This window comes from Phyllobates terribilis, unplaced genomic scaffold (genome assembly GCF_046119375.1).
Source record: "Phyllobates terribilis strain yellow unplaced genomic scaffold, ASM4611937v1 Scaffold_1__5_contigs__length_1240528914, whole genome shotgun sequence".
Taxonomy (NCBI): Eukaryota; Metazoa; Chordata; class Amphibia; order Anura; family Dendrobatidae; genus Phyllobates; species Phyllobates terribilis.
In genome coordinates, this window is record NW_027362761.1 from 423,156,240 (window position 1) to 423,171,100 (window position 14,861).

The window sequence follows — 14,861 nt, forward strand, 5'->3', positions numbered from 1 at the left end:
TGAAGGTGATCCATTGACCTCAGGCCAATGCTCCTAAAGGGTGTTAGGGTGCAGAGCAAGAAGGTAATGGAGGCTGAAATGGAAGTCTATTCTCTTTAGTGATGCATCCTGCTTTTGTCTTGGATGCAAAGATAGCCAGATATTGGTCTGGAGACCACATGTCTCCGCCTTCGCGAGGCAACTTCATACTGATCCTACTCAAGGTAATATGGTGTGGGGTGGCATAATGTATGGTAGCCAGAGCCATTTTTTCAATACAACAACCCCAGACGTATGTTGCTCGTGCTACTGTGAGCAGCCTGCATGGCCTAAATGTGCTACTAAGGGCTGCAGCATCTCTGGACTTGTCACCCATTGAGAACATCTGGAAAGCCATTGGTCGGTAAAGCGTGTAAGTGTGTATTTCAGCATGTGGCGCACATATCCAATCCTGAACAAATCGAGATGTTTTGAAAATTGAGTTTTTCATTATTTTCATATCATCAACATGTTCATTGATCCTTTGATTTCCATAGTTCAATGACTTTTCCTTCTTGGTGTTGCAATATCAATGGTGAGGAGTCCATTTCAATCTCATAGTCCTAAGCAGCAGCATGAAGGGCATTTTACAGCATTACTGAGCATTGTTGCTGTAAATACAGCACTGGGATGGGAACACAGTCACTAGAAGCTGCAGCAGCGTCTTTGTCTTCGTGTTGTGCTATTCCTCTGTTATTAGTCTTAAAAATTTGTGAATAAATTGACAGCTGGGTGTTACCAATTGGGGTGTGTACAGACTCTGATACTGTCCAATCAGTGCTGGCAGTTTAACGAGAAATAAAGGGGATTTATAAATCTCAATTTGATCATAGGTTTCTGAGTAATAATAGAAGAATGTCACAATACAATGCAGAGTCGTAAGAAAAGTTGCTCCAGAATTGTTATTTCATGGTGAATAGAAGCATTTACTTATATAGACTTGCCCATAGTGTTGAAAGGTCCTCATTAACCCAAAATTCAGACCTGCATTCAACACTAGGGGATCGTAAGAGTCCATAATAAGCACCATATGCTTGTAGCCCCCTCTGGTGGCTAAACTCACCCTGAACATTAGGGCATATTTATCCAAACTGTCTAGTGTAAGAATTAACTGTTCAAGAATTAATCAGTCTGTGTCAAATTTATCAAAGTAGTTCATGTTTGAAAAATCCCACCTATTAATTAGATGGCTTGCTTTGTTCCAGAAATGTGCACCACAATTTTTGGAGCAGTAGTAAACAATAAGACATGGCCCTTTTCCAACCATGACCCTTTTGGCGAGGCTACACATTGTAAAAAGGGTCTAAAACGCATCATAAATATGGTGCAGTCCATGAATGACAGTTATTTTTTTGGGTGCAGATAATTCTGGTGCAATTAGCATGATAGATATGCCCCATTCTGTTTAATACCCATATATATTAAGAGCTATTTATTAGGAAAACAAATGTATAATTACTATAAAAATACATTAAAATTAATAATAACTTTTCCAGTGCTAAGTTTCTGGCTTTATATAATGCCGATTGTCCTATACTTTATGGCAATTGTATATACATGCTACTTTTTGTCAACTATCAGAATTCATGCATGAAAAAAAGAGCATTAGACCAAAATCATCATTGAAGACATCAAAAAATAAGCGTGTGTGTAGTCCCAGATCAAGAATATAGGTGCTCCAGACTGATTCTCAGCTGCGTTGGTCTGTACATATACATGAATCGTGGGATTTAATAATCCACTTTTTATAGTATTCAATAGCAAATATTAGAAGTGAAATCAGTGATCTGCTTCAATAGATTCCTAAATGTCAGCGCACTCTTTCAAGAATGAATCCTGTTTATTCACAATCAAGAAGAAATCTTTTCATATAAATCTTACAGGGAATTTGTCAGCAGGTTTTTGCTATTCAATCTGACAACAGCATGACATAGGGGCAGAGAGCCTGATTGCAACAATGTCACTTGCTCAGCAGTTTGCTGTAATTTCAATACAATCAGTGTTTAATTTGCAGGAGATTATCACTGCAGGACTAGGTATGGTGTGCCAAGCAGTCCAGCTAATCTGTGTAACCCCGTCCTCACCACTGATTGTACATTGTCAGCAAGCTGCCAGTGTACACAGGAATCAGCTGTTTTTCATCACCTAATCTGAGAGCAGCCTAATGTACAGATACAGACCCTCATTCCAGCGATGTGTCACTTACTGGACTTGGTGCAGGTTTGATAAAATCACAGTTTTAGGCTTCATTCAGACATCAGTATTTGGTCAGTATTTTGTATCAGTGTTTGTATTGCCAAAACAGGAGTGGAACTAACAGAGAAAAACTATAATTGAAATATAATTGAAAGATTAACAACTGCTCTGTGTTTTGGAGACACTCTTAATTTTGGCATACAAATACTGATGAAATACTGATTAAAAATACTGATGTGTGAATGAGGCCTTATCAGTAGAGGACTAATAAACCAGCTGCCATGTAGTCTTCCATATTCATGAGCTCCGTATAACCCCGCCCCCACCACTGATTAACAGTTTTCTGTGTACACTGTGCATAGGCTTAAAACTTTCAATAAGGGTTGTGGGCGGGGCTATAGAGAGCTCAACATTCAGATAACTGGTAGATCTGCAGCAGAAAAAGCTGCAATTTCATCAAATCTGCAGCAAGCAGTTTAGGAAGTGACTGGAATCAGGGTTTCAGCCCCTACATTATGCTGCTCCCTGATGGGGTAATCAAGAAAACTGGTGACAGATTCTCTTTAAAATTAGGCCAAGGAAAGCAAGGCATTGTGTCTTCAGCGGTCGCTGCAGGAGTAACATAGTATTACATGGGCACCATTCAGGTTTGGGTCGTCCACACTCAAGTTTAATTTAAATAGCTTTGTTTTTTTCCATTAGGAAAAAAATGTGCCTGGTTTTGCAGGTTGTGCAAATTCACCTCATTGGCAGATATTAGGCTGTATGGTTTGGGCTTAACCTTGATAAGTTGATTCCTATACAGTACAGACCAAAAGTTTGGACACACCTCATTTAAAGATCAAGAGTGTGCAAAGCAAAAGGTGGCTACTTTGAAGAACCTAGAATATAAGACATATTTTCAGTTGTTTCACACTTTTTTGTTAAGTATATAATTCCACATGTGTTAATTCATAGTTTTGATGCCTTCAGTGTGAATGTACAATTTTCATAGTCATGAAAATACAGAAAAATCTTTAAATGAGAAGGTGTGTCCAAACTTTTGGTCTGTACTGTATATTTCTGCTTTCTTTGACTTCATCCTCATTCAAGAGAATAAAGCAGCAGCAGAGAATAGGTGGAGAACAAAAAGCTGGTTGTATTTTGGCACAAATTCAGAATTCTCTTTAATCTTTCATGGTCTCAGCGGGAGGTTGTCAGCCTGTGTTGTAGTTGTGTGAACGCACATGTGCAATTGGATACATTAATGTCATTATAGATTTCTGGATTGCTTGTCCCGGTGAATAGCTCCTGCTGGGTCACATCACTTTTATATCAGGCTGTCGCTGAAGTTTACCCTGCTACATGCCAGGTTTAACTGGAACCCAAATTTACCCTTGGATTAAAGTGTGAGAACTGACCTTTACATGAGTATGCACATGAGTAGAACAATTCTGTGTTTCAAGACCCAATCTGATAATCATTTGACAAAAATCACCCTTCACCGTTGATCATATTCCCTGAACCACGTTAAGGCTATGTGTGCACGATCAGAATTTGAAGCAGAAATTTCCTGAGCGTTTCTGCATCTCCTTGGCAGGAAAAACGCTGCAGAAATTCCTCGCGTTTTTTACCCGGTTTTATGCGTTTTTGTACATCAAAGTTATTTGGTGGGACATTGCTTAAACTCTTTGTTTATCATCAGAACTTGGTGGGTATATTACTTTATTTGAAATACAACAGACACATTCTTTAATCATTTAAATTAAGTGTTTGCTCTGTGTCTGTGTGTTTATTTAACTCTTTACTTTACTTTAATTAAGTTTGGTCATGGAAAGGTCTGATTGACACCTTGTCATCACCAAACAAAAGAGCTGGGTGTCAGTCCCATTCACCAAATGTTCATTAGCATTTTTATTTTTAATTTATGCGGCAGCTGTGAGCTTCTATTTTAAGCCTGGTAAGGTGCCATTTGCAAACATGGTCCCTGGTTATAGTTAGTAGCTCACAGCTGGTTCGTCCCCCCCGATCAGCACTCAGTAGCGTTTTGGACGCAGTGCATTTTTGTTGCATTCAAAACACGGTGTTCTAATGCCGCACTTTTGTTGTCGGTAAATGTGAATCCACCGCATATAATGACACTTCAATCTGTCAAAATCTGCAGTGGAGACCAGTGTGCCCGCTACAGAAATTGACATGCTGCAGGTGAGTTTGGGTACGTGGCCACGATCCGGAGCCGCTGCAGGTTTAACACTGCGTGTTTATACAGCGTCAAACCCGCAGCGTTCAGATGTTACAGCATAGTGGATGGGATCTCTAGAAATCCCATGTCCACTATGCGTGCATTTGAGGCTGTGGATCACCCGTGGACAATGACATGCGGCACATCTTTCAGGACCGCAGCATGTCAAATTCTCTTGTGGAGGCACTTGTCTCTGCATTAGAAATTTGACCACTAGAATGTATTGAATTCGGTAAATACGCATGGTTCATTGAACACATGTGGATTTACCTGCGTTCAATAGAATGCACTGTTTTGGACGCAGCAAAAATATGCGTCCAAAGCGCTGCTTTGTCCGGATCGTGGGCACACAGCCTAAAATTTAAAAAAAAATGGCGTAGGCTCCCACGTCATTTTTATAACCAGCAGAGGGAAAGTCTACCGCTGGGGGCTGATATTAGTAACGCCATTAGCCAAAAATGTTCCCTGGCTATTAATATCAGCCCACAGCTGTTTGTTTAGCCTTTACTGGCTAGATTACAGGGGGACCCCAGAAAAAAATTGACGTAGGGTCCCCCTATAAAATCTAACGAGAAAAGACTAAACTAGACATCTGCGGGCTGATATTAATAGCCATGGATACTATCCCTCTCCGCGGCTATTAATATCACCCCTCAGCAGCCCCAGAAATTGCGCATCCATAAGATGCGCCAAATCTGGCGCTTAGCCTCCGCTCTTCCCACTGCCGTGTAGCAGTGGCGAGTGGGGTAATGGGGTTGGGGTTCACGTCAGCCTTGTATTGGCGGCTGATGTGAAGCCCAAGTTAGTAATGGAGGGCGTCCCCTTACTAACTGCGTAGTAAAATGGTTGCCACTTTTGCAATAAATACACGGCCAGAATAAAGTATTTTAATGAAATAAAAAACACTGTTTTTTTTAAACAAAAAATTGTTATTGTACTGGGTCCATGAAGTCATCGATCTTCTGGAAAAAAAAGTAAAAAACAAGCAACCATATTCCTCACCTGTCCGCCGTCACGACGCAGTCCATGTACCGCCAACGATTGTCCCACGGCGATCCGGGTCACTTCTATAGCAGTGACATCAGCAATCGCTGATGTCACTGCTGTAGAAGACAGCAGTGTATACTGACAGGAGTGTAAAATCACTCCTATCAGTATACATTGTTGTGCAGGAGATCACTGGGGTTCATCAGCTGAGCAGCCCCAGTGAGCTCTCACCACCATCACCCTGGGAACATTCTTCAGAATGCCCCCACGGTGAGGTCTCATGAGTGATCAGCTGATCGCCCTTGTGACCGCAGGTCCTGGAAGCACAGATCACTCACGCGGAGAGAGAGCATCGCCTAGGACCAGGAGGACACCTGGGGGTGCCGGACAGGTGAGTGTAAGGACTTTTTTTTTTATTGCTTCCCCCAGCCGAGCCGCTCTCGCTGTTATCAGCGGGAGCGGCGGTCGGATGAGAAAAGTAGTAGTCCTCTCCGACCCCGGTACCACCCTCACCGCGTTTCTGCCGCGAATTCGCGGCCATTGGCTTTAATTGAAACACAGCAAATCTGCAGGTATAAATATTATACCTGTGGTTTTGCTGCGGTTCAATTCAAGTCAATGGGTGCGAATTTGCAGCAGAAACGCCCGCACAATGGTCATGCTGCGGTTTATACCGCAATGCGAATCCTGAGCGGAAATTTCCGCATCATGTGCACAACACATCAGGATTACCATTGCTATTGCTGGCAGACCTATTAACAAGCGTTTTCGCAGTGTTTCTGCGGCGGGAAAACCTCCACGAAAACGCATCAAAAACGCTTCGTGTGCACATAGCCTGACTCTTGCTTTTTGACTTGAGTCTTACATTCAGATAATAAAAGGACATGGCCAAAGTTTTGATCTAAACTATACATGACACCCTTGTCATTAATTGATAGTTAGTGCCCTGTATATTCTGATGTTGCACTTCTAAATCTGCACGTATTATAATTCATATAATTAGTGGAATACACTCTGTCCATAGGTATATTAATTAAAGGGAACAATGGTCATGAAAAATAATCAACAATTGAAAAAATGTAACGCTTAATTAAAAAAAATAATATATATGTGTGTTTTAAGTAGTATAAAATATGAAAAATGATATAAAAGGTTTTGATATTTTCAATCCATAAACAGTAGGGGGAGCAGCTGCTGACGTTTGTCATGAAACCTAGTGCTGGCTCGCATTATGACTGCAGTAAATGTGGGCGGCATTTTTTGATGTCACTTCTCCCCTCCCCTTCTGGGTGTTTGCATAAGGATAAGGGAGGATGAAGTTTAGGATCACAGTGGTGACTGCAGTGTGATACTGACATGTGGACAGTGTCGCCGAGGACGGCTGGCAGGGCTGATTCTGGCTTTTCTGCAAAAGAAACAAAAATTGAAATGGCGCCCCTTCACCACAGTGCAATATAAACATGCAGTGAATAAGCACAATGCCTCCATTGTTTTGTGGTTTTTATTAACGGCGTTCATTGTTTGATATAAATGACCTGTCATCATGATTCTCCGGATCAGTATGATTACCGTGATACCAAACTTGTATTGATTTTGGCAGGGTTTGTGGCATCATTTTCTGAGACCCTTTATGGGTTTTATCTGTCGATGGGGATATGTTAGAGCTTGGTTTTTTTTGCGTGGTGAGCTGATATTTTAATTGATTAGGGTGCATACAATGTTTTAATTTTTTTTTTTTTTTATTGCAATCTTTTTGGGGAGGTGGGGTAACCCAAAAAAATAATTATGGGAATTTTGACTTTTTTCCTGTTTATGGCATTTACCGTAAAGTTTAATAAAATATATATTTTTATAGACTGGACAAATACAGGGACTGTTTACCTTTTTTATATGATTTTCTTTATTTTTAATAAGAAAGAAGGTAGAGGGGAATTCGCATTTTATTTTTACATTTTTTTACCTTTTACTTAATTTCTTTTTTTTTTTTACTTCTTACTTTTCTACTGCACCCTCTACACTGACTGAGCAGTGCTGAATCAGTGTGCAAAGCCTCATTCGGACACCTGTGATGTATGGGGATGTCTGAGTGAGGCTTTACTGCTGTCTTCAAAGCTCATCAGAAGTGATGTCTTTATCACTGGTTACTGCGCTCTGCACATTGAAGTTGAATGTGCTGAGCACCGTATCCATTGGCAAAGTAATCGCTTCTTTACACTGACATAGTAGAGCTCAGTCAGTGTTCTGTGCACAGCAGAGTGATCATTACACTGCAACAGTGAGAACACATCGGCAGACTGGTACTGTATGACTAATGCCAGGTTAGGGATCTGTTCTCACTGCTGGAAGAAGTCACCACCCCAACACTGATCAGAGCAGGGCTCCGGAAGTAACTTCTTCCAGCGGTGAAAACAGGTCAGTAGTCTGGCATAGTAGTAAAATACCAGGCTGCCGACGTGTTCTCACTGCCGCTGCCTGGTGCCCGAACCTCCTGTCACTGCTGTAAGTAGCTGTGATGAGGGGGAACTGTAGCTCAGCGCACAGCGCTGGGTTACAGTAAGAGGTGGGCATGCAGAGTACACAGCTCAGGTAGCTACAGTATAGGCGATGTGGTTGGACACCGATCACAGTCACTTATGGCCTTGAGCTGCTGTATTTGCAGCGTGTTAGTGTTGTGCTCTGTTTATACACCAGCAAATAAAAATGGTAGTCGCAAGTGTCTGAAGAAAAAAAAATAATAAAAAACTAATTAATAGAAAAATGTTTAATTTGTTTTAAAAATAGCTTCATATAATTAATACTATATGTGATACAATCCCTTTAAGGGATCACCTCTGCTATGTACTGTCTACAATGTCTGACCATGTAGAGCTGCTCCAGTTCATGGTCACCACATATCACAGCTCCTGGCCAGGGAAGAAAGATATAAGAAAATATACAGATGACACAGCATTGACTGATCTTGCAGCGTCTCCACCCTCTGAGCTAAGCAGCCATCAGGAGCTCCTATGTCACTGACTTGATTTATGATGAGCTCATAGGGCTGGAGAAATGGCAGAAACACTCGCTCCTGTGATAAAACAGGCAGGGAAATGTGTTACCTCATAGAAAAAAAGCAGCTGTGAGCCCCTGCTGTGTTGTCTGTATAGTGGTCATAAGTGACTTGTGCTTCTCCCCTGGTCAGGAGCTGTGGTATGTGCCAACCATGAACTTGAGCAGCTCTGCATGGTTGGACACCACAAATAACACAGTACATAGCAAGGCCACATTTATTAGTTCATCACATCTAATTATGCACCTTACAATTATTCCAAGACTTATTAAATATACAGTGGGTACGGAAAGTATTCAGACCCCTTTAAATTTTTCACTCTGTTTCATTGCAGCCATTTGGTAAATTCTAAAAAGTTCATTTTTTTCTCATTAAAGTACACTCTGCACCCCATGTTGACTGAAAAAAAAACTGAAATGTAGACATTTTTGCAAATTTATTAAAATAGACAAACTGAAATATCACATGGTCATAAGTATTCAGACCCTTTGCTCAGACACTCATATTTAAGTCACATGCTGTCCATTTCCTTGTGATCCTCCTTGAGATGGTTCTACTCCTTCATTGGAGTCCAGCTGTGTTTAATTAAACTGATAGGACTTGATTTGGAAAGGCACACACCTGTCTATATAAGACCTCACAGCTCACAGTGCATGTCAGACCAAATGAGAATCATGCCCAAGGAGCTCAGAGACAGAATTGTGGCAAGGCTCAGATCTGGCCAAGGTTACAAAAGAAATTCTGCATTATTCAAGGTTCCTAAGAGCACAGTGGTCTCCATAATCCTTAAATGGAAGAAGTTTGGGACCACCAGAAGTCTTTCCTATACCTGGCCGTCCAGCCAAACTGAGCAATCGTGGGAGAAGAGCCTTGGTGAGAGAGGTAAAGAAGAACCCCAAGATCACTGTGGCTGAGCTCCAGAGATGCAGTAAGGAGATTGGAGAAAGTTGACTTTGTGGAACTATCACTGCAGCCCTCAACCAGTCAGGCCTTTATGGCAAAGTGGCCCGACTGAAGCCTCTCCTCAGTGCAAGACATATGAAAGCTTGCATAGTGTTTGCTCAAAAACACATGAAGGACTCCCAGACTATGAGAAATAAATAAGATTCTCTGGTCTGATGAGATGAAGATAGAACTTTTTGGTGATAATTCTAAGCGGTATGTGTGGAGAAAACCAGGCACTGCTCATCATCTGCCCAATACAATCCCAACAGTGAAACATGTTGGTGGCAGCATCATGCTATGGGAGTGTTTTTCAGCTGCAGGGGCAGGACAACTGGTTGCAATTGAAGGAAACATGAATGCGGCCAAGTACAGAGATATCCTGGATGAAAAGCTCTTCCAGAGTGCTTTGGACCACAGACTTGGCAGGAGGTTCACCTTCCAACAAGACAATGACCCTAGGCACACAGCTAAAATAACAAAGGAGTGGCTTCAGAATAACTCTGTGGCCATTCTTGACTGGCCCAGCCAGAGTCCTGACCTAAACCCAATTGAGCATCTCTGGAGAGACCTGAAAATGGCTGTCCACCAACGTTCACCATCCAACCTGACGGAACTGGAGAGGATCTGCAAGAAAGAATGGCAGAGGATCCCCAAATCCAGGTGTGAAAAACTTGTTGCATCATTCCCAAGAAGACTCATGGCTATACTAGCTCAAAAGGGTGCTTCTACTCAATACTGAGCAAAGGGTCTGAATACTTAAGATCATGTTATATTTCAGTTTTTCTTTTTTAATCAATTTGCAAAAATTTCTACATTTGTTTTTTTTCAGTCAAGATGGGGTGCAGAGTGTACTTTAGTGAAATTTTTTTTTACTTTTTAGAATTTACCAATGAAACAGAGTGAAAAATTTAAAGGGGTCTGAATAGTTTCCGTACTCACTGTATAGTATTCTGTTGGACAACGCCTTTAAGCACATTTAACTACATTTTTACCCAGACATCCTCTTTAATCTTGATGCATCCACATATTCACCTCTTTTTATGTCCATATAGATGTACTAGATGGTGGCCCGATTCTAACACTTCGGGTATTCAATCAGGACAGCAGTGTTTTAAATTTCATGCCAATATCGCTGATTGGTCGCAGCTGGCGGCCGCGACCAATCAGCGAACCGTGTTAGTGAGGACCGGTGAGCAGTGCTGCCTGTGCGGGTACTTCCGCTGCGAGCAGCCGGGAAATGACCGGGCTGCTTCGCCGCTGTCCTCTATGCGGCTACCGTCGGGAGATCAGCGGCTAGGGCCGCTGAACTCCCGACGGCAAGTGTGAAGGGAGGACCGGGGAGCGGCGCCGCCTAGGCCGCCGGCCGGGGTACTTCTGCTGCGAGCAGCCAGTCATCTCCCGGCTGCATCGCCGCTGGCCTCCGTGCAGCAGATGAGCCACTAACGGCCGCCATCTTGTTCTGAAATCCCGCGTCGCTGATTGGTCGCGTCCGGACCAATCAGCGACGCCGGATTTCCTTGACGGACAGACAGACGGGATAAGCCGATTATATAGTAGATGATGCATGTTGTAAACAGGTTTTGTTTTGTCAGTCAGTTATAAATACCATAACTAATCAATTGGCTCAGTTCACTATATTGGTATAACCAAGCACCCACAGCATACATTTAGATAGCATATAAACTCTTTATTGATGAAACAATATTTAACAAATTCCCAAAAACATTATGAATAGTGTTGAGCGAGTATGTTCTGTTAACCCTTTCGGCGAGTATGCTCGGGCCGAGCTCCGAGTATTTATAGCTGCTCGGTGATATGGTTGAATCGCTCCCGTGTGCATGATTTGCAGCTGTTTGACAGTTTTATTACATGTGAGGAATGTCTATTTCTTACACATTCCTCACATGTAATAAAGCTGCCAAACAGTTGCAAATCATGCACTCGGGAGTGATTCAAGCATATCACCGAGCAGCTATAAATACTCGGAGCTCGGCCCGAGCATACTCGGACAGAACCTACTCGCTCAACACTAATTATGAAGTTAAAAAGGAGCCTCACACTGTGAGGGACATGAAATAGACCTGCTACTGTCTGCATAGAGCGCCCCTGTGTGCAGGCTGTGAATTGTCTCAGTTTGAATACATAACTGCAACTGGATCTCTAAATATATAGACTTTATAGCTGGTCGCACTGCCTAGCAACATATATATAATAATACATTAGGTAATACCATGGTGCAATCTTTCTAATCTATTTAGATCACAACAGCTACACATAGTGTCTAGCAATATTAATAAAGTGACCTAATAGAAAGTGAAACTATCTCCAATTTAAGTGCTTGGTGCTTTAGCATGTGCCATCAAACCAAGTGGTAAGCATAATAAATACCTTTCAAATAGAATGCATAGACTTGGGCAAGGCGCCGAGAAGGTCCAATGTCCTCCACCCTGACGAGCGTTTTGTTGCACTTCCTCAGGGACACGCGATGTGTACAGTACAGATATAAGAATGGTTGTGTGTATTGCTGCCACAGCTGTTACTGACTAATAGAAAATTAATATTAATTAATAAATAGACATAGAACTTCTAAATAACAAGAAATATGCAGCGAATACACAGTCTTCTGAATGGAGGCCTTTTCTACATATGCCAAATGTTTCTAAGATGGGTATTTTACAGTGTTTTCTGTTGTTTGTTACCAATACTCAACTTTCCCCTGTATTTCACAAGTCAGACTTTCATTTCTTTAGACCCACTATGTAATTCTCTAAAACAAGCACAGCGGCAAAATTACATAGTAGCAAAAGTATGAGTCACATGATTGCACTTTGCACTTGCTTCACTGGAAATATAAAGAATTCATTTATTGCAGGTTACGGCAGGAAAATGACATGGTGGATTCTGCTCCGCAGTGGGAAGCTGTATTAAGAAGACAAAAAGAGAAGAACCAGGGCGACCCTAATTCCCGGAGGTCAAAACATCGGTCTCGATCGTATGTTAAGTATAAATGTACAGTTTGTGGATAGGTCCTCATCAGTTTTACTGTTTCACCTCTTTCACCTCACCTGAGTAACTGGATTTTGTTTTTGAGTGAGACTGCATGGTCCATTGCTCAGTGATGATTTGAGCAAAGAGTTATTATCCTTAAACCAATAAATAAATCTGCATATTATGTGAACTAGTAGGAGAATTTTATTATCAGCAATTAAAGCACCACTCCACCGTTTTTTATTTCCACGCTGGAGTGGTGTCACTAATGTATGTTCCCTGATCCTAGTATTATACTTACCAGCTGTTGTCTTCTATTCTTCTGGCGCCACTCCGGTCCCAATCCATCATCTTGTAACCACAACTTCTGGCTGACCGGAAGTCGGAGGTAATTGTCAGAAGCTCTCAATGTAAATCTAAGAGAACCTCGTTCTGGCTCTCACAGACTTAGGCCACATTCACACGTTCAGTATTAGGTGTAATGCAGCGGCTTGCTGCATTGCTATAATGTCCAGGGGGTGTGTTCTGGCTGACCATTTACCTCCCCCTCAGGTGACTGATCACATGATTGTGACGTCATCACAGGTCCTGTGTGCACAGAAGGATATATAAACCCTGGTGATTTTAAAACAATTAGAGAGAGAGAGGCCTGGTGAAGCCTGGAAGGCAGAGGTTGGATCCGTGTTTGAGATACCAGTAGCCTTGGAAGACACGTGGCCCGGAGGCCACATCTTTGAAGCCTTAAAGCCACAGCGTTGGCAGAACCGAGCTGATAGAAGCAGCTGAGACCCGGCAAAGGTAAATCGGCGCTATAAGTGAATATTGTTGTTGTACCTTCCTGAAGTCTGTATTTGAAGCCAAGCGGTCATAGCTGCCACTGAAAAGGCTCTAGGATAAATGTGTAACACTCCTGCGAGCCACTGAGATGGACTATGTTATGTGCAGTTTATGATGTGTAATAAACTGCTAGACTACATATTACCGGAAAACGTTGCATGTGTGCTTTAATTGATCCGGTGAAGCGAGTACCCCAGCGTGATGAATAGCGCTACCTTACATGTGGTTGGAGAATGCGGGCAACTGCAGCCTGGTTGTTAGAGGTAACGGCACAGGACGACTAATGTGGATGCAAGCATTTTGCTGTGGCTCGGCGGTGTCACGAAGATTAAAGCATCTGGCTGTAACTCGGCAGGGTTACGAAAATTGTCGTCGCACTCAAACTTGATTTGCTGTGGCTTGGTGGGGCTACGAAAAATTTCCGGGGAGAGCGGTGTGAAGTGTCTAGTGTGAACAGTGTACCGCGATGGCTATGAGTGGAGCAGTATCCCCAGTCGGAATGGAGAAGTGGTTAGATGACTGGCTGCAAACGCTCTTCAGCAAAATAGAGTTTTCTGAAGAAATGCAGGAGCAGATAAAGATGGCTGTGAAGGGAGCAGCAGATGAGACTGAAGCTGCTGGGCTGTTAAGGTACCTGTTAAAATTACAGCAACAGGACATGGTGCAGGAACGGCAGGAGCTGTTGGCACCTTATAGAATGGCGGTGAGTTCTCCTGGGGCGCCGGAATTGCCCCAGAGTGCCCGGCGAGGTGGTAAGAGATGTTGTGAACTGGGTCCTAAGACTATCGTGTGTGTTTTTTTTTTTTTTTTTTTTTAAATCCCCCTACAGGTGTGGGTGTCCAAAAGGGGGCGGAGTTTCAAAAGAGCGTGGAGTATAGAAAACCAAAATTGGTTACTGGTTGTGGGTTGGTACTTCCTAAAAATGACAATTTGACCGTTGATAACAGGGCAGCTCCTGTAGAAGGGGTTGACGTCAAAGTGGGAGGTGACTTGTTGGTCCACAACACCATGGGGAGTGACACAGACCCCACAGCTGATGGTGACACTACGAAAGTAGAAAGAGAATTCAGTTAGGAGGAGCTAGACGAGGTGAGAAAGCCCCCCTCTCGTCGTCGACGGCGCAAGGGCCACAAAAAAGTTGCTCCTGTAGACATTGCTGAAAGGGCAAATAAAGAAAATGCAATGTTGTGTGCCCTTATTCAGAGTATGGATCCTCCTTTAGAAGCAGAAGATAAGGAGGAAGAGTTGGATGCAGTTCTGCAGATTAGTTACAAGCAGGATGGTCTACTGAGACAGAAGGATCAGGAACCGACAGCCCTGAAGGAGGAGGTGGCCAATCCTGACCAAGAGCTTGAGCCTGTCAAGCTGCCGTATCAGCGTGACGTGCAGTAACTAAGGAAAAACCTGGAGAACGTGTCCTCAGACCAGCTGAGCCTGGAGTCTGAACGACAGAAAATAAACCAGGTTGTGAGGAACTTACAGCGAGAACTGGAGGAAAGTAGCAAGGAAGTCAACAATTGGAAGGAAAAGTTCCAGAAAAATAAAGAGGAGGTTTTTCAGTTGGAGCTTGACAAAGCGGAGTTTGAAGATGAGCTGTGTGAGATGAAAGATCGGTTCTCC

The 14,861-nt window shown here is 42.7% G+C and overlaps 1 protein-coding gene across 5 annotated transcripts in view; it reads left to right on the forward strand.

The window, feature by feature from the left end:
* EPB41L4A (erythrocyte membrane protein band 4.1 like 4A) overlaps nucleotides 1-14,861 on the forward strand; it is a 334,648-nt gene that overhangs the window by 299,184 nt on the left and 20,603 nt on the right. For all 5 annotated transcript variants that reach the window (XM_073677363.1, XM_073677380.1, XM_073677398.1 and 2 more), the window contains one exon: nucleotides 12,289-12,408. In XM_073677363.1, the coding sequence (XP_073533464.1) occupies nucleotides 12,289-12,408 (120 nt within the window). The remainder of the gene's footprint in view (nucleotides 1-12,288; nucleotides 12,409-14,861) is intronic.